This window comes from Mustela putorius, unplaced genomic scaffold, assembly GCF_011764305.1.
Source record: "Mustela putorius furo isolate JIRA1106 unplaced genomic scaffold, ASM1176430v1.1 tig00001130_pilon_pilon_pilon, whole genome shotgun sequence".
Classification (NCBI taxonomy): Eukaryota; Metazoa; Chordata; class Mammalia; order Carnivora; family Mustelidae; genus Mustela; species Mustela putorius.
Window position 1 is genome coordinate 2,371,599 of NW_025421584.1, and position 17,941 is coordinate 2,389,539.

General features: G+C 40.7%; 1 protein-coding gene across 5 annotated transcripts in view; it reads left to right on the top strand.

Annotated features, from left to right (window-relative positions):
- The first annotated feature begins 17,207 nt into the window (after positions 1 to 17,207).
- LOC101670359 (mitochondrial poly(A) polymerase) overlaps positions 17,208 to 17,941 on the top strand; it is a 130,724-nt gene continuing 129,990 nt past the window's right edge. For all 5 annotated transcript variants that reach the window (XR_006608805.1, XR_001180402.2, XR_199850.3 and 2 more), the window contains exon 1: positions 17,208 to 17,400. Coding sequence is in view for 1 of the 5 variants with exons in the window: in XM_004757973.3 (XP_004758030.1) it covers positions 17,247 to 17,400 (154 nt within the window). In the remaining 4 variants the exon portion in view is untranslated. The remainder of the gene's footprint in view (positions 17,401 to 17,941) is intronic.

Here is a 17,941-nt window from a genome sequence, read left to right on the forward strand (position 1 = left end):
TGTACTTCTTAAAAACCTCAATCTGATCGCAAAACAATTTATGTTCAGTCAAGACATTGTAGAAAGATAGAGACAGTGAAATGTACACCCCCCCACCCCAGTCCTGGATCAGACAGAATGACTCTCAACGTTGAGGGAACATCATTCTGATTTCCTTTGTCACTCACAGAGGGAAGATTTTGTTGCTCTTATCTTGGGTAATCGCTGCTAAGATTAACTTGACAAGTGAGAAACAAAGAATGACCACCACACCATTTTACAGGGAATTTGCTCGCCCATTTGTTCATTCAACACAACCTTGTGTGTGTGTTGTTTGCCATTCCGACCTGTGGAAGTAGCAGTGGACAAATTCAGTGGCCTTCAGGGATCCTACAGCTCAGGGAGAAAGAGACACATACCCAAGGACCAGCACCCTGTAGGAAATGAACAGAGAGGAGGAAGGAAGGGGGTGTGAGAGATACTTAAGGACTAGACCTTGCAAGAGTCAGAGAGCACTTTTCTGAGAATGGTGCCTTCACATAAAGAGAATAATCTACAATGAATGCAACCTGGCCCACATCCCAAGTCACTGCCTAGGAATAGCTGTTTGTCACTTAAATCCATACTTCAATTGTGTTATTAGTTGACGTGGATTGATTCTCAAAGTGAGCAGAGATCCTAGAGGTGATCTCATCCAACCCCTTCAACTTATAAATGGCGAAAGTGAGATCAAGAGAGTGACTTATCCAGAATCCCGTTACTGTTCAGAGTAACATGTTCAGAGGCTAGCTTTTTTTGACCCACGAATCCTGTCTCTTCTTATGGTAACACACAGCTCCTTTAGAGAAGGTTAATATAAAGAAATGTTGCTCTATATAGTTCCCATAAATACACTGTAACCAAATGTAATCACATGTATGATCTTTTTTTCCTGATGCAAGACGAGGGTGAAAGAAAGAACATGCGTTAGTGTTACGGCATCCAGAAGTCTTTTTTGTTTTTCTCCTTTCCCTTGCTGTGTGATTTGGAAAACCACTTAATCCTTCTGAGCTGTAGTTGCTTATTTAGGGAATGAGGATGCTTAGTAAATATGGTGGTTATTGCAGTGTTTCAAAGGAGAAAGTAGGGCACCTGGGTGGCTCAGTTGTTAAGCATCCTCCTTTGGCTCAGGTCGTGATCTCAAGGTCCTGGGATCAAGCCTCACATCAGGCTCCCTGCTCAGCAGGAAGCCTGCTTCTCCCTCTCCTACTCCCCCTGCTTGTGTTCCCTCTCTTGCTGTGTGTGTGTATCTCTCTCTCTATCTATCAAATAAATAAATAAAATCTTTAAAAGAAATAATATATGCCAAGTGTAAAAAAAAAAAGAGAGAGAGAGAGAGAAAGTAGTTAAGAGAATATAGGGGGGAAATGACACAGCTAGTGATAACATTTCACATCTTCCAGCGGTGGGGGAGCGGGGCAGGGTGTAGAGCAAAATTTGGTGGTGGTTGGGTTTTTCTTTCACCTGAATAGGGTTCTGGTTAAGAACAGAAACCCTGGGTCAGTGCGTGGAGAAACTTGGGGAACCAAGTCAGTGGGTCAAAGCCCTCTTGCTGTGGTTTTTCTTTTAAAGATACCAAACCTTCCGGTTTTCTTCAGTGCTTCTTTAATTATATCTTATCTGTTGCCTCATAAGCTACGTGGTCTTGGTTTCATTTTTACCATGTGCACTGGATTATCCCACTGCAAATCTCCCTGGGGTTCTTGGAAAAATATCTAAAGCTGATAAGAAGCAGGACATTTTTAAGGAAAAACCCAACAAAGAAATTATTAAACTTTTACATAGCTTGTAGAAGTTTTACAAACGTCTTAAGTGCCTCTTTGGAAAGGTCAGTTTAAAGGCTTATTATATATCTCAGGGGACTGCATAGAGTACTTATATTTTAGAACACTGGAATAGACTGGAATAAGCCTAATTTTTAAAAAGATTTTATTTATTTATTTGAGAGAGAGCGTGCACGTGCGCACACAACCAAGGGAGGAGCAGAGGCAAAGGGAGAAGCAGAAGCAGAGGGAGGAGCAGAGGCAGAAGGAGAAGCAGGCTCCCTGCTGAGCAGAGATCCTGATGTGGGGCTGGCTCCCAAAACTCCTGGGACCTTGACCCAAACCAAAGGCAGATGCTTAACTGACTAAGCCACCTGGGCATCCCTGGAATAAGCCTAATTTTTGAAGTCTTGGAGCCTTTAGCTCTGAGGTTCATCAGGCCGACTTCTCTTTTTCTAACCCAGCTGAGTTGCCACAAACCAAGGAGAAGAGGCTTGATATGGGGAGAAAATGCAGGCTCCATTTGGAGGGTTGGAATCACATGGTTCCCAGATACCTGTCTTCAACGAGAGGCTGGTTTCTTCTGTCTTGCAGCCTCGAGCAGGCATTTCTGCCCATAAGAAGACAGTCTTCCTGTAGCTTGGTGGCAGCAGCATTTCCAGAGGGGTGAGCAAAGAAGCCAGTGACAGAGGTTCTGAGGAGGAGCAACACCTGGAGGAGAGAAACATGGCAAAGCCGTCTCCCTCCCCTCTTGCCTCTTCAAAGGATCTCTGCTTTCTTCTTTCTTCCTTTTCTTTTTTCAGGAAAAGAAGATGTGAGTTAGTATTAAATGTGGCAAGAAGAGAAATAAGTATTTCTTTTTAAAAAAAATATTTTATTTATTTATTTGACAGAAAGAGAGAGAGAGAGAGATCACAAGTAGGCAGAGAGGCAGGGGGAAGCAGGGTCCCTGCTCTGCAGAGAGCCCGATGCAGGACTTGATCCCAGGACCCTGAGATCATGACCTGAGCCGAAGCAGAAGCTTAACCCATTTCTTAGGGTCTAAGGTCATAGAACTCAGTATTAAAGTTGGCTCCAGCATCAAAATTCACATATACGTGAATCCATAGAACTCTTTGTAACTCAAGTTAAAACATGAGTATAAGCCAATTTAGCAAATATAGATATTATTATCATTATTATTATGAATATGGCAAAAAAAAAAAAGCACTACGCCGTTCTCCAGAGAGAAAAGGAACTCTAGCAATAACTAGATCATATGAGGTGTTTTTCGTGTGGTAAAACAATCTTTTCAGAAAAGCGTAGACCATGGGCACCTGGGTGGCTCAGTGGGTTAAGCTGCTGCCTTCGGCTCAGGTCATGATCTCAGGGTCCTGGGGTCGAGTCCCGCATCCGGCTCTCTGCTCAGCAGGGAGCCTGATTCCTCCTCTAGCTCTCTGCCTGCCTTTCTGCCTACTTATGATCTCTCTCTGTCAAATAAATAAATAAAATCTTAAAAAAAAGAAAAAGAAAAGCGTAGACCTCCATGGGATCACACACATGTAGGGATGGTCTTCGGAGGCTGTTCTCAACTTATAGCACATCTAACATCTTGTGAAAAACGCAGGCTCCTGAACCCACTCCTCCACCCCCGCCCAGATAGTCTGATTAAGTCCGCAGGTAAAGCCTAGTACTCTCCTGTTGTAGTAATCTTGCCAAATGCTTCTGAGGCAAGAATCAGGTCCCTGCACCAACCTTGGAAAGCCTAGCCTCCCAAAAAGAGAAAAAACCCTCAGACTAGAACATATGAAGTCAAACTGCAGCCAGGTTGGTGTCATATTCCCAAAGCCGATTTTCCCATTTTCAAGACATTTGTTTGCAAGCACTAGCATGTGAGGCTAAATCTAATTGACCATTCATGTTCCCCAAACAGCAGCAATCACTCAGGAAAAAAAAAAAAATCTTACAGGAGAGAGAAAAGTTGTCGATGCTCCTCATTTACATAAAGCCCTTCAGAGGGTAGTGAAGAATGTACAGACCTCTTTCCTTTAAGGCAACCCTGTAGCTCTGGGTAATTCACTAAACAGAAGGACTTCTTATAGTGCAGGTGCAAATGCTTCTTAGGATTTCCGGCTTAGTTCAGAAGTCCTCTGCATATTCTAAGGTGCCTGAATTACTCTGAGGATCTTTGATAGCTTTGGGAGGATTTTATTTTTTATTTTTTTTAAGATTTAATTTATTGGTTCGTCAGAGAGCGAGAGCACAAGCCGCAAGAATGGCAGGCAGAGAGAGAAGCAGGCTAAGGGAGAAGCAGGCCTCCGCTGAGCAAGGAGCCCCACCTGGGACTTGATCCCAGGACTCTGGATCATGAACTGAGTCAAAGGCAGACATTTAACCAACTGAGCCAGGTGTCCCTGAGGTTTTTTAATATTGTTACAGTACTGTATTTTTCCTTCAGACAGAAGAAGAGAAAGACACACAGAGATTGACCAAACTGGGACTGTGGATCACCATGATCACTATTCTGCCTTTACTTACAGGCTTTTTTTTTTTTAACCTCGGGCAAATTATTTAATTTCACTGTGTCTCAGTTTCCTCACCCCAAAAATGAGACATGATAATAGCTTATTTTATCGATTCTGCAATAAACATTTCCCCCCAATTTTTAAAATCTCTGAAATCAAAGCGTACTTCGCTATAATGACGAGAAACCCATTGTGTCATGGGTTAATTGACAGCATTTTTCTTAGTGGTGCATAAAATCAAAGAATGTTTTATAATGATGGCATCTTAGACTAGGTGAAATATGATAATAATGGCTCTATCCTAGGGTTTTGTGGGAATTAACTGAGTCAAGAAACAAAATGCTTAGAACCAATACCAATACAGAGCTGGTATTACTCACTTAATAATTAACCTATTAGTATTCTAACCTGTGGTTGGATTATAAATGAACTAGTTTCTTCTTGTTGCACATTTGGGTTGTTTCCAATGATATCCCTGCACTATATACTGCATTGAATGTAAACCTTTATGTACATCTCTGATCCTAGAAGTGGAACTACTAGGTCAACAAGCATGAGCATGTTGAAGAGATGGACTTAGAAGTGTGAGCCTGGGTTTCTCAACAGTGTCCCCCTGTGGCCATAATGGAAGTAGCAGCTGCAAAAAATTGTCAGAAAGGATCAGATTCATCAGTTCTGGTGGTGTGGGCAGGACTGTCTATTTGGACATGCGGAGATGGAGAGGAGAAGGGAGTTGGGGGAAATTGGAAGGGGAGGTGAACCATGAGAGACTATGGACTCTGAAAAACAATCTGAGGGCCTTGAAGGGGCGGGGGGGTGGGAGATTGGGGTACAAGGTGGTGGGTATTGGAGAGGGCATGGATTGCATGGAGCACTGGGTGTGGTGAAAAAATAATGAATACTGTTACGCTGAAAAGAAATTAGAAAAAAAAAAACTTTATCTGTGGACTAACAGAAGAAAAAAAAAAAAAAAAAAAGGAAAGGGAGAAGCCTAGGATTCGTGTGTGACCCAAGACAGATAGACTCAGGAAATAGTGAATGTTGCCAATCTGTATATGAGGGCCTAAGCGATTGCTTTTAAATACTGAAAGACAATCTCATTTAGATCTCCTATATGAACTGATGAAGAGTTCAACATCATTTCTATGGATACGTCATAGGAACAGCTTATCTCTCTGCATTAATATAACCTGAAAAAGCACTTTGGTCATTTTATTTGGGCCCTAGAAATCCTGGCAAACTCTAAGATTGAACTTTAGAAAGGCCTCTTGGCTTGAACTTCTGGACAAATCGGATGCCTAGAGCTTAGAAAGACGATCGGGGGCTCTTGGGTGGCTCAATGGGTTAAGCCTCTGCCTTTGGCTCAGGTCATGATCTCAGGGTCCTGGAATCAAGCCCCCGCAACTGGCTCTCTGCTCAGCAGGAAGCCTGCTTCCCCCTCTCTCTCTGCCTGCCTCTCTGCCTACTTGTGATCTCTCTCTCTGTGTCAAATAAATAAATGAATTTTTTTTTAAAAAAAGAAAGATAATCAGAAGTGATCATATAATGAGGACATTGAATATATTCAGAGCTGTAAGTGATAGTTTTGAGAAAATTTACTATCAGTAGCAAAACCATAAGACCCCAAAGAGATAGATGTAGGTGATCAGTTTGAATTATAAAAAAATTTAGAATATATAATTATGAAGGTTTATATGATTTTTAAGTATAGTTTAACTGTATTTAGGAATTTTTATAGTCACTTAATTAACAAAGTGATATGAAAGCTCTGACATATTTAATTTTTTTCCCCCTAAATAGGCATAGTAAAAAATTTAAAAGGAGCAAAAATGTAAACCTTGAAAATTAATTCTCAGGTGCCTGGGTGGCTCAGTCAGTTAAGCAACTGCCTTCGGCTCAGGTCATGATCCTGGAGTCCCAGCATTGAGTCCCATATCAGGCTCCCTGTTCAGTGGGGAGTCTGCTTCTCCCTCTGAACTTTGCCCCTCTCGTGCTCTCTCTCTCTCTCTCACTATCTCCCTCAAATAAATAAAATCTAAAAAAAAAAAAAAAAAAAAAAAGAAAGAAAGAAAAGTAGTTCCCCCTGACTCCCCTAATAATTAGATATTGAATTTCTCTCCTGTGAAGCAAATGATAGATCTGAAGCCTTTTTATGTTTAATTAAGTGTTTTAAATCTTTAAAATAAAATTCAGAATTAAAATGTTTTTATTTTTAATTTTTTAAAAGATTTTATTTATTTATTTGACAGACAGAGAGCATAAGTAGGCAGAGAAAGAGGAGGAAGCAGGGTCCCTGCCGAGCAGAGAGCCTGATGCGGGCCTCGATCTCAGCACCCTGGAATCCTGACCTGAGCATAAGGCAGAGGCTTTCACCCACTGAGCCACCCAGGCGCCCCGTAAGTTTTAATGTTTTTAAATATTTAAAAATTTAAAGGAACAAAGGGTATAAGTAATCCCCTTCTCACAGCTGATTCATCTCCCGAATCTGTCAAAGCTACCAGTTTTTTGTGCATCCTTCCAGAAATAGTTTGTACACATACAAGCCAAGGGGTTGTGTGTGTGTGCGCTCGCATATAGTATCCTATCCTCTGTTGTTTTACTTTGCAATTTTCACGATGTATCTTTTTTGTAAAGATTTTATTTATTTATTTGACACACACAGAGAGAGATCAAAAGTAGGCAGAGAGGCAGGCAGAGAGAGAGGAAGGGAAGCAGGCTTCCCACTGAGCAGAGAGCCCGATGAGGGGCTCGATCCCAGGACCCTGAGATCATGACCTGAGCCAAAGGCAGAGACTTAACCCACTGAGCTACCCAGGCACCCTCACAATGTATCTTGAAGGTAGTTACAAATCAGTAAATTAAGATCCTCTTCATTCATTTAGGTTATCTGTTATCTCTCGCTCTAAGAAAGCAGCTCCAAGATCAAGTAAGGGTATACAATACATTTATAAAAGTCGAATTGCAGGATCCAAGGTGTCACGCATTTGCAGTTCTGGTAAGTACCTCTAAACTCGCTGAAGGACACTTTAAAAAGTTGTTCTTTCAGTACCTAAAAGAAACTCCGATATTGTGATGTTTTAATTTTCGTTGCAAGCCCTGCTTTCGTATAACAGAAAGGTCTCTCATCTCTGTCCAAACTATCTTCTTCCGAATTGGTAGAATATCGATAAATTCTTCACGTTTTAAAGCATGTAAAATTACAATAAAAATTATAATAAGGTATTTAAAATTATAATAAAAAAGTTATCTTTCAGGGAGTACACAGAAGAAAAGGATCATCAGATAGGTTGAAATGAAAAGCAATAGGCAAGCGTACTAGAGTATGTCCTCTGTCAGCACAAGTACGTCTAAAAAGTTGTTCATAATTCAATGAATTGTTAACCTACTATGTTCTTACTGCTGGAGAAACAGGATGAGTAAGTCACAGTCTCTAATATCAGACTACTCACACCCTGAGTGTGTGCCTGTCTGTTTACCACTCTCATCAATTACACTGGTTCCCTCCTTCCCACTTCACTGCACCATACCTTTTGGGGGAACATCTGCTTTCTACTTCTTTCTCCCTTTTAGCATTTATCAAAGCTATACCAAAGTAATATACTGCCTAGTCGGTTTTTCCCAGCAGAGAAGGGACTCCGTGAGGACAGAAACACTCGCTTTAAAAAACTCTGCTTATTTTTGTTTGTTTGTTTGTTTTGAGAGAGAGAAAGAGAGGGTGAGAGTGCACCAGCAGAAGGGACAGAGGCAGAGGGAGAGAGCAAATCTCAAGCAGGCTCCACACTCAGCACAGAGCCCCGGATGTGGGCCTTGATCTCAGGACCCTGAAAGCATGGCCTGAGCTGAAATCAAGAGTCTGACACTTAACCCACTGAGCCCAACCAGGCACCCCTTCAAGAAACTCTTGATGTAAGTCTTGCATAACCTTATACTACTGGCACATAAGTTTAAGGGACTAGGTCTTAATTGAATTCTAAGTCTTTGTGTTGTGATGAAACAGAAGATCTCATGTTTCTCTTTCTGCAGTTTATCAGACACAAGGGACAACAGCAAGATGTTGAATTCCTTTTCTTAAGGATGAACAGAGCAGCTTCCTGGTAGAGGTAGGACTAGACTCCAGCCTCCTGACTCCCAGGCCAGTGCTCTTTTCTCTGTCTCACTTGATGCTTGTGCCTGATCTTCAGCTCATGCTCAGGGACTGTCCCTGTGCCAGGTGTGAGGCTGAGCCCGGAGGTGCCGAGCTATGAGATGTGCTCTTTGCACAGCATGAATGAATGAATGAATCAATCAATCAATCAATCAATGAACGAATGGCCTGAATAAAAATATTTATTTCTGTTTACCTGATAACTAAGTCAGTCTTTGTACATGTATTAGTCTAAAGCAAGTGAAAGGAGTTCGTGAGTTTTCCTCGCTCACGTGGAATGAAAGGTTGGGCAATGTCAGACACTTCATTTACTAAGGGCCATTTATCCACAGGGGTCTCCCCTTATTAGACAACGGCACTAGAAAGTGGTGAAAACATGCAGGTAAGTGTTCTACTGAACACCCAGGCATTTCATAAAGGAGCTCAAGAAGTCTCTGGCATTAGAGCTGTACCTTTCAGATGAGAGGTAGGAATCTCAGGCATTTGGGGATGGGGGACAGAGAGTGGAGAGCATAAAAACCATGGAGTGTCAATCCAATTTTACTCAAAGATGATTTGAAAGGAAAATTCAAGTAAATTCAAATGCATAGTGAGAAAAGCATTATTTGTCTACTGTTCTAAATACAGTAGATATTGTAGAGAATGCCACATTTCCCTGATCTTAAAGATAAAAGATACAATTACATAGAAACTGAAAAATTGCATTGGTGCATAACTTTCAAAAGTCCCAGAGCTTCCGAGTTTGCTTTTCTCCACTAGTAGAATTTTCCCTGGCGCCTCTGCATGCTGAGATGTTCTTAGCTAGTATATTTGGCTTTGAACGTCAAAATCCTTCTTGGTGACTCAAACAGGAAACCAGGATCTGAAAAGACATTAGTAAGTTGACCTTGTAGTTTATTGCCCAACTGCAATACTTTGAGAGTGAGAGTGTTTCAGTAATTACGTGGTTGCAAACAATATATGTGGTCTCTGAGCCCTTACTCACACATGTTCAGTTTTTATTAAAGACTAACTTAACTTACAGTAAGTATTTTAGTGGCCTGTGAAATGTACACGCAGTTATTCACTCTTTTCCCATTGGCTTCCCAATCTGCATAGGATTTTCTTCTCTCTCTCTTTTTTTAAAGATTTTATTTATTTATTTAGCAGACAGAGATCACAAGTAGGCAGAGAGGCAGGCAGAGAGAGAGAGAGGAAGGGAAGCAGGCTCCCTGCTGAGCAGAGAGCCTGATGTGGGACTCGATCCCAGGACCCCGAGATCATGACCTGAGCGGAAGGCGCCCTCTTCTCTTTTTGATGCTGTGACAAATATCTGTTTGTTTTTTAAGATGGTGATAGGTTAAAAACTCCCTCCTTTCTATGCACCTAAGCCTCTGATTTCCCTTCTCATAGAGAACTGTCACGGCTGACAGCTTGGGGAGTGCCCTTCCAGACATTTCCAATGCTGTATTTCACAGGATCTCTCAAAGGAGAGACGGGTCCCTCAGCTTCATTGAATCTGATTGATGTCTATTGTCTGATGTCACAATAATATTAATAATAAGTATAAGTATATGGCAAGATTATTAGTTCGCCAGTCTTTCTCTTACCTAAATGGCACCACTGAAGTGGCTTGAAATGACTGAAATGTATTGTCCTACAGTCCTGAAGGCTAGAAATCCAAAAGCAAGTGTTGGTGAGGCCATGTTTCCTCTGAAATCTGTTGGGGAATCCTTCCTTGTCTCTCCCCAGCTTCTGTGGTTTGCTGGAAATCTTTTGCATTCTTTGGCTTGCAGCCACACAACTACAATCTGTGCCTTGTCAACATATGGCATTCTTTCTGTGTCTCTATCTTCACATGGCCATCTTCTTGCAAGGACACCAGTTGCATTGGATAGGGGCCCATGCTACTCCAGTATGACTTCGTCCTAACTAATTACATCTACAACAACCCTATTTCCAAATAAGGTCATATTCTGAGGTACAGGGAGCTAGGACTTGAACCTATCCTTTTTTTTTTTTAGGAAACAATTCAGTCCTCAGCAGTCAATAAACTTTGTAAACCAAAAAAAGAAGGCTACTGTCTAACAGGGATATCCAGAAGCTTGATTCTCCTTCCTATGTTCAAGAGAATCTATGTGGGCAATTTTTTTTTTTTTTAGGTTTTTATTTATTTATTTGACAGACGGATCATAAGTAGGCAGAGAGGCAGGGGGCGTGGGGAAGCAGAGTTCCCCACCAAGCAGAGAGCCCAATGCAGGGCTCGATCCCAGGACCCTGAGATCATGATCTGAGCCAAAGGCAGAGGCTTTAACCCACTGAGCCACCCAGGCGCCGCTATGTGGGCAATTCTTGATGGACATAGAGAATGAATGAACTGACTTCAGCTAATAGAACCCCCAACTCTTTGACAAAGATTTATTTGCACTAACCTTTTCAAAAGAGAAATCATTAACAAGAAAATAATCAGGTATCACGGGCATAAATTTTTATTAAATATTGAATAGATACAAAATGGTAATTACAAATATGTGTATGGTAAGAAGAATTCTAATACAATGAACACCCATGGCCCTACCACACAGTGTAAAAAATAAAAAATAAATAATTACCATATCTTTGAGGTGTCCTATATGGAATTTTTTAAATGATAAAACTTAATTTACTGACACACTCTTTTTGTAAAAACTTGTGTACAATTAGAATTCTATGTTGTAAAAATTTGAAGTCTTTTCATGCCAGAGGTACCCTTTGGACAAAGTAACTTATTCTTTGTAATAAAGGAAGAGAGTTTCATGGTATGTCTCTACCCTAGTTGATGTAACCAACAATTGATGTTGAAGTTATTTCCATTTTTTGCTTTTACAATTAATGCTGCAGTGAACCTTCTTGTACATATAACTTTGCACACTCATACAAGTATATCTATAGGGTAAATTCCTTGAGGTGGAAATGTTGGGTAAAAGTCATGAATGTGGGGGTGCCTGGGTGGCTCAGTGGGTAAAACCTCTGCCTTCGGCTCGGGTCATGGTCTCAGGGTCCTGGGATCGAGCCCCGCATTGGGCTCTCTGCTCAGCGGGGAGCCTGCTTCCCCCTCTCTCTCGGCCTGCCTCTCTGCCTACTTGTGATCTCTCTCTGTCTCTCTCTCTCTGTTAAATAAATAAAATATTAAAAAAAAAGTCATGAATGTGTTTTTTAAACCTACATAATGTGAGTTGGTTTTCTGATACCTTGTATTAAAATGCTTCCAAGTAAAAGAATTGTTGCAACAGTCTTGAGAAACAAGTTAGCACTTAAACCCAGATTTAATATTGTGGACTGTAACCTAGTTGACTATTTTACATACAAAGATGATTTCAGTTCATCAAGGACATCACAGAAAGCCCCATCATGTGAGGCCACTTGCTGGAATTTTCCTGGGGCAAGTACTCTACTATTATGATCACCAGTGAATTATTCATTTAACAAACACACCACCTATCTACATCATCTTCATATAGTCCATATTCCGAGTCTGATCCCTTCACTTGGGAACTAGACACATCCTCTCTCAAGAACTACTAAAGGACGTAGCTCAGCAATTTTCTCTTCTGGCTCCTATAACATCTATTTTCTATCTCTACTGGGATTGTTTGAATCAATGTACAAATATGTTATTTCTTCATGCACCATTTCTCTATTCACCTTAGTAGTAAGATCCCTAAAGTAATTTCCTGTACCATCTGTTTTAATTTTTCTCCTCTCATTCATGCTTGAACCCATTCCAATTGGGTTTTTATATCCACCTTCCATTAAAATAGCTTTTACTAAGAATGTTAGTGACCTCCGTATTTCTTGCAAAATCTTTCTCTATTGTACTCATCACTACTGACATACTCATATTTTTATTATACTAGTTTATTGAATATCTCTCCCTACTGAAAGATAAGCTCCCTAGGGCAAGGATTTTATCTGTGTGGGTTTTTTTTTTTGTTTTGTTTTGTTTTTCATTTTATCTCCAGCACTTAGAACATTGCTCATAGCAATAAATCAATAATACCTGTCCAATAAATATGTAAATATATATACTTGAGCTTATGCTGTACTTAAGGAAAGACAGTAAGTAAAACAAGCGTAGAAACATATATAGAGAGTGTCAGATGGTAAAATATGCTATCAAGAAAGAGCAGGTAAGAAGAATGGGAAATAGGGGTACTTGGGTGGCTCAGTGGGTTAAGCTTCTGCCTTCGGCTCAGGTCATGATCTCAGGGTCCTGGGATTGAGTCCTGCATCGTCCTCTGTGCTCAGCGGGAAGCCTGCTTACTCCCCCCCCCCGCCACCTTTCTCTCTGCCTACTTTTGTTCTCTCTCTCTGTGTCAAATCAATAAATAAAATCTTTAAAAAAAAAAAGAATAAGAAATAATACAGCATACTTGAGGGTAAAAGCATTGTTATTTTATAAGATGATCTGAAAATGCTTCTCTAGTGAGGCAACAGTTGAACAGGGCCCTGAAGGAAGTAAGAAAATAAGCCATATGGGAGAAAAACAACCAAGGAAGAGAATACAACAAGTGCTAATGTCCTGAGGTGCAAATTTTCTTGGATTTCTGAGAAATATCAAGGAGACTAAGGTAGGAAGAGCAGAGTAGATGAGACAGAGAGTGCCAGGAAATGTGCTCTAGAAGAATTGGGAGGCTCATTTATACCAGATCTTGTAAGATTTTAGCTTTGACTCTGAAGTGGGAAAGAAGTCCATAGAGTGTTTTGAAAAGAATGACATGATCACAACACTGTAGCCAGAGGACTGAGAACAGACTGTATGGAACATGGTAAAAGGAGGCAAACCAGTTAAGAGGTTAGAGTAGAGATATAGGTTAGCTGAATGCAGCAACATGTAAAAATGATGATATACCATGACCAGTGGGATTATTGCAGGAATGCAAGATTGGTCTAACACCTGAAGATTCATTAATGTAATATATATATCGTATTGAATGAATGCAAGACAGAAGTGTAAGATCATCTCAATGGATGTAAGAAAACAAAACAAAACAAAACAAAACAACAATAACAACAAAAAAAACAATCCCACACCCTTTCATGATAAAAATGCTTAATAAACAGTAAGAGAAGGGTACCTCTTCAACCTCGTAAAAGATGTTTGCAAAACAACCACAGCTAACATCTTAAACTATAAGAGAAGATCGGATGCTTTTCCACTAAGAACAGGATCAATACAGGATGTGCATTCTCACCACCTCTATTCAACACTGTACTGGAGGTTCTAGCCAGATGAAGTAGGTAAGTAAATGAAATAAAGCTTCCAAACTGTAAAGGGAGAAGTGAAACAATTTCTCTTTGCAGATGGCATGAACTTATTTATAGAAAAATCTAATGCAGCTAAAAAAGAACTATTAGAACTAAAACTGAGTTATCAGGGTTACTGGATACACTATTAACATACAAAAATCAATTTTTGCAATGGACACTCTATTGAATGTTTTATCTATTTGCAATGAAACATCCATAATCCATAAGCAAAATGAAGAAAACAATTTCATTTACAGTAGCATCATAAAGAATAAAATACTCAGAAATAAATTTAATTTAATAAGTGTAAGATTCATACAGTGAAAAATGGAAAACACTGTTGAAAGAAATTAAAGGAGACTTAAATAAATAGAAAGGCCTTCCATGTTCATGTTTTAGATTTGATTTTGTTAAGATGACAATAGTCCTGAAATTTATCTACAGGTTCAACGCAATCCTATCAAAATTTCAGCTACTTTTTTGGCAGCAACTAAGAAGATAATCATAAATTCATACGGAAACCTAGGGGCCTGAGATAGCCAAAACAGTCTTGGAAAAGAAGAACAAGTTTGGAAAATTCATACTTCCTGAATTTAAAACTTACTATGAAGCGACATTGATCAAGGTAGTGTGGTCCTGGTATGAGGACAGGCATATAGATCAATGAAATAGAATTGAGAATCCAGAAATAAGCCTGGTATCTATCGTCAACTGACTTCAGTTATAGGCCAATACCATTTAATGGATAGAGTCTTTTAAACAATAGTACTGGGAAAAATTGAATATCCACACACAAAACCATGAAATTGGATGCCTACCTCATACCATCTATAAAAATTTATCCAAAATTGATCAAAGACCTAAATGTTAGAACTGAAAATATTAAAATCTTAGAAGCATACATAGGGGTAAAGCTTCACAGCCTCAGGTGAGGTACTGTTTCTTAAATATGACATTAAAACACAAGCAATACAAGAAGAAAAATAAAGAAATTAGATTTCATCAAAATTAACTTTTATGTTTCAAAGGACACCATCCAAAAAGTGAAGTTCAACCCACAGAATAAGATCAAGTGTTTGCAAATCATGTATCTGATAAGGACTTGTATCCAGAGTATATAAATAACTCTTGAAACAGTAGTAAAAATAATCAGGCTGAAAATGGGTGAAGGGGGACGCTTGGGTGGCTTAGTCAGTTAAGCCGCTGCCTTTGGCTCAGGTCATGATCTCAGGGTCCTGAGACTGAGTCCCGCATCAGGCTACTCGCTCAGCGGGGAGCCTGCTTCTCTCTCCCCCTCTGCCTGCCGCTCTGCCTACTTGTGCACACTCTGTCTCTCTCTCTCTGACAAATAAATAAATAAATAAATAAATAAAACCTTACCAAAAAAAATGGAAGGATCTGAATAGATATTTCTTCAAATATACAAATGACATGAAGAGAGCTCATCACTCATCAAATGCAAATCAAACATGAGTATATGAGTTTTGCAAGAATATGCAGAAATTGGAAACTTTTTACACGTTAGTGGGAATGAAAATGGTGCAGCTGGAAGATAGCCTGACATATCCTAGAAAGATTAAACACAGAGTTACCATACCGCCCAGCACTCCCACTCATAGGTATATGCTCAAGAGAAGTGAAAACATCTGCTCACACAAAAACTGTTACATGTTACATGTTCATGGTAGCATTATTTATAATACCCCAAAGGAAGAAACAGCAGAAATGGATAAGCATATGGGGCATATTCATTGTTAAAAATAAGACAACAGGGGTGCCTGGGTGGCTCAGTGGGTTGAGCCTCTGCCTTTGGCTCACGTCATGATCTCAGGGTCCTGGGATCCAGCCCCGCATCAGGCTCTCTGCTCAGAAGGGAACCTGCTTCCTCCTCTCCCTCTGCCTGCCTTTCTGCTTACTTGTGATCTCTCTCTCTCTCTCTGTTAAATAAATAAATAAAATCTTTAAAAAAAGATAAGACAACAGGCTCAAAGAAAACGGGAGTCACTTGTGTAAACCCCATATAACCAAACCAAGACTTAATTAGTTTCAACTGTCTGGGAAATGGAATCTTAATCCAGTCAATTACAAATCACCTGATCAGCACTAGTTAATTAATTTACAGGATAGAACTGGGACAGCCCCTAAAGGAAAGTAACTTTGCAATAACAGCGGGCTTTTGCTTAGTATAGCTTCCTTGTTCCTCCTGCTCTCCTCTGCTTATAAACGTCTTTTGTTTTTATTTTCAAGTCTTCCCTTCAGGCTATAAGAGTCCTTTCCATCTGCTAGATTAGATGTTGCTTAATTTGAATTGATTTTTTTGCTCAAATAATCTCTTAAAATTTTTAATATGCCTCCATTTATCTTTTAACACCATGTAATGGAAGGTTATTTTTGGTCACAGAAAAGAGTGAAGTACTAACAGATGCCACAACATGGAAGAGCCTTGAAAGTGTTACATCAGTGAATGAAGCCAGTCGCAAAAACCACATGTTGCATAATTCAATTTATACGAAATGTCTAGAAAAGGCCACAGCGTAGAGACAAAAAGGAGAGAAGTGGTCCTGCAGGGCTGGGGAGTGTGGTGATGCAGGGAGTGATCGCTAAGGGACAGGGGGTTTCTTTTGGAGGTGATGAAAATGTTCTAAAAATAATTATGGTGATTGCAGCACAACTTTGTAAATATACCAACATCCATTGAATGGTACACCAAAAGGGGTGAACTGTGTAGCATGTGAACTAAATCTTAATAAACTCGTTACAAGAAAACAAAACAAAACAGACAAACAAACGAAAAAAAAACACAGGGGCTTCTGGGTGGCCCAGTAGGTTGAGCCTCTGCCTTCAGCTCGGGTCCTGATCTCAGGGTCTTGGGATGGAGCCCCGCATCCGGCTTTCTGCTCGCCGGGGAGCCTGCTTCCCCCTCTCTCTCTGCCTGCCTCTCTGCCTACCTGTGCTCCCTGTTTGTCAAATAAATAAATAAACAAACAAATCTAAAAAAAAAAAAAAAAAGAAAAAAAAAAAAACAAAACAAAACAAAACAAAACAAACTTTTCACCAGAGAATCTAGGTTTAACTCCCATCTCTGCTCCCGACTGGCTGTGCAACTTCAGAAATGTTCACCTAACTTCCGTACGTCCTAGTCTCCCCATAAATAAATGGAGATCATAATCGTTCCTATCTCACAGGGTTGTGGTAAGGATTGGGAGTCAATACGAGCAGAGCACTCACAACACCGTCCGTTAAAGAAAAAGTGCTGTCATTTATTATACTCTTAAGTGTAGATTCCCAAATCAGTGCTCCTTCCTCAGGACCCTGCTCTCTGGATCCATTTTCAGGCCTATTTTGAAGAGCAGGTGGTGGGCTTATTCTCTTGCGGGGTCTTTCGGAGAAGTGCAGGAGAGCGGAAAGCAACCCGGTCGGAAAGCAAAGGCAGATTCCGTCGGGCAGTTTTCGCCTAGTTTGACCCTCTAGGCTTCCCATTCCTTTCGCCTCAGCGCGCATGCGCGAGAGCCCGTGCCCTTTCGTTTTCCTACTTCTATTGCTTTGGCAATGGCGGCTCGCGGCGTGGGGATGTTGGCACGTTTACCCCTCTGTGCTCAGAGAGGTCAAGTCCTACGTCCTACCCACAGGCTTCTCAGTTACCCAGGGCCTGTGGCCGCAGACCTTAAGAGAGAAGAGCAGTCCTCGAGGAACGTGGAGACAGGTGAGGGCGCCCTGTCCCCGGTCTGTGTCGGCGCCCCACAGCGGGCCAGGGAAGGAGGGAAGAGACTGGGATCTTGGGCGAGCGCGTGGCTTGTGTATACGTCCGTGGAGCCTTTGGCAGGAGGGTGAGGCCGTGTCCCGTCCTCCACTAATCTCATTAGGGGTTCGCAGGGGCGCTCCTTGCTCATGGTGGGAGTGGGTTGGGTGATGTATTGAAGTATTGATGTATTGAAGTATTTAAATAGGCTTGCTAATATTTTATAATTTGGCAAAACAACGTTCCCAATGAAAACAGCGATGCCACACATCAGTCAGTTGCTTCATTTACAAATGTATCTGATTTTACAAGTTGTTGATGGAGGACGAGGATAGTAAAGCAATAATGAAATAGCAGTATTCGCGGCTCCCAAATACAGTGTTCTGCTTGTGGAAATTACTGTCCTTTGGTTTATTCTTTTGGCCATTTTGGTAACATGGGAACATGTGCATTCACCGGAACGGGCTGCTGTCCCGCAGACGTTCTAAATTTATATGCTGCTTTG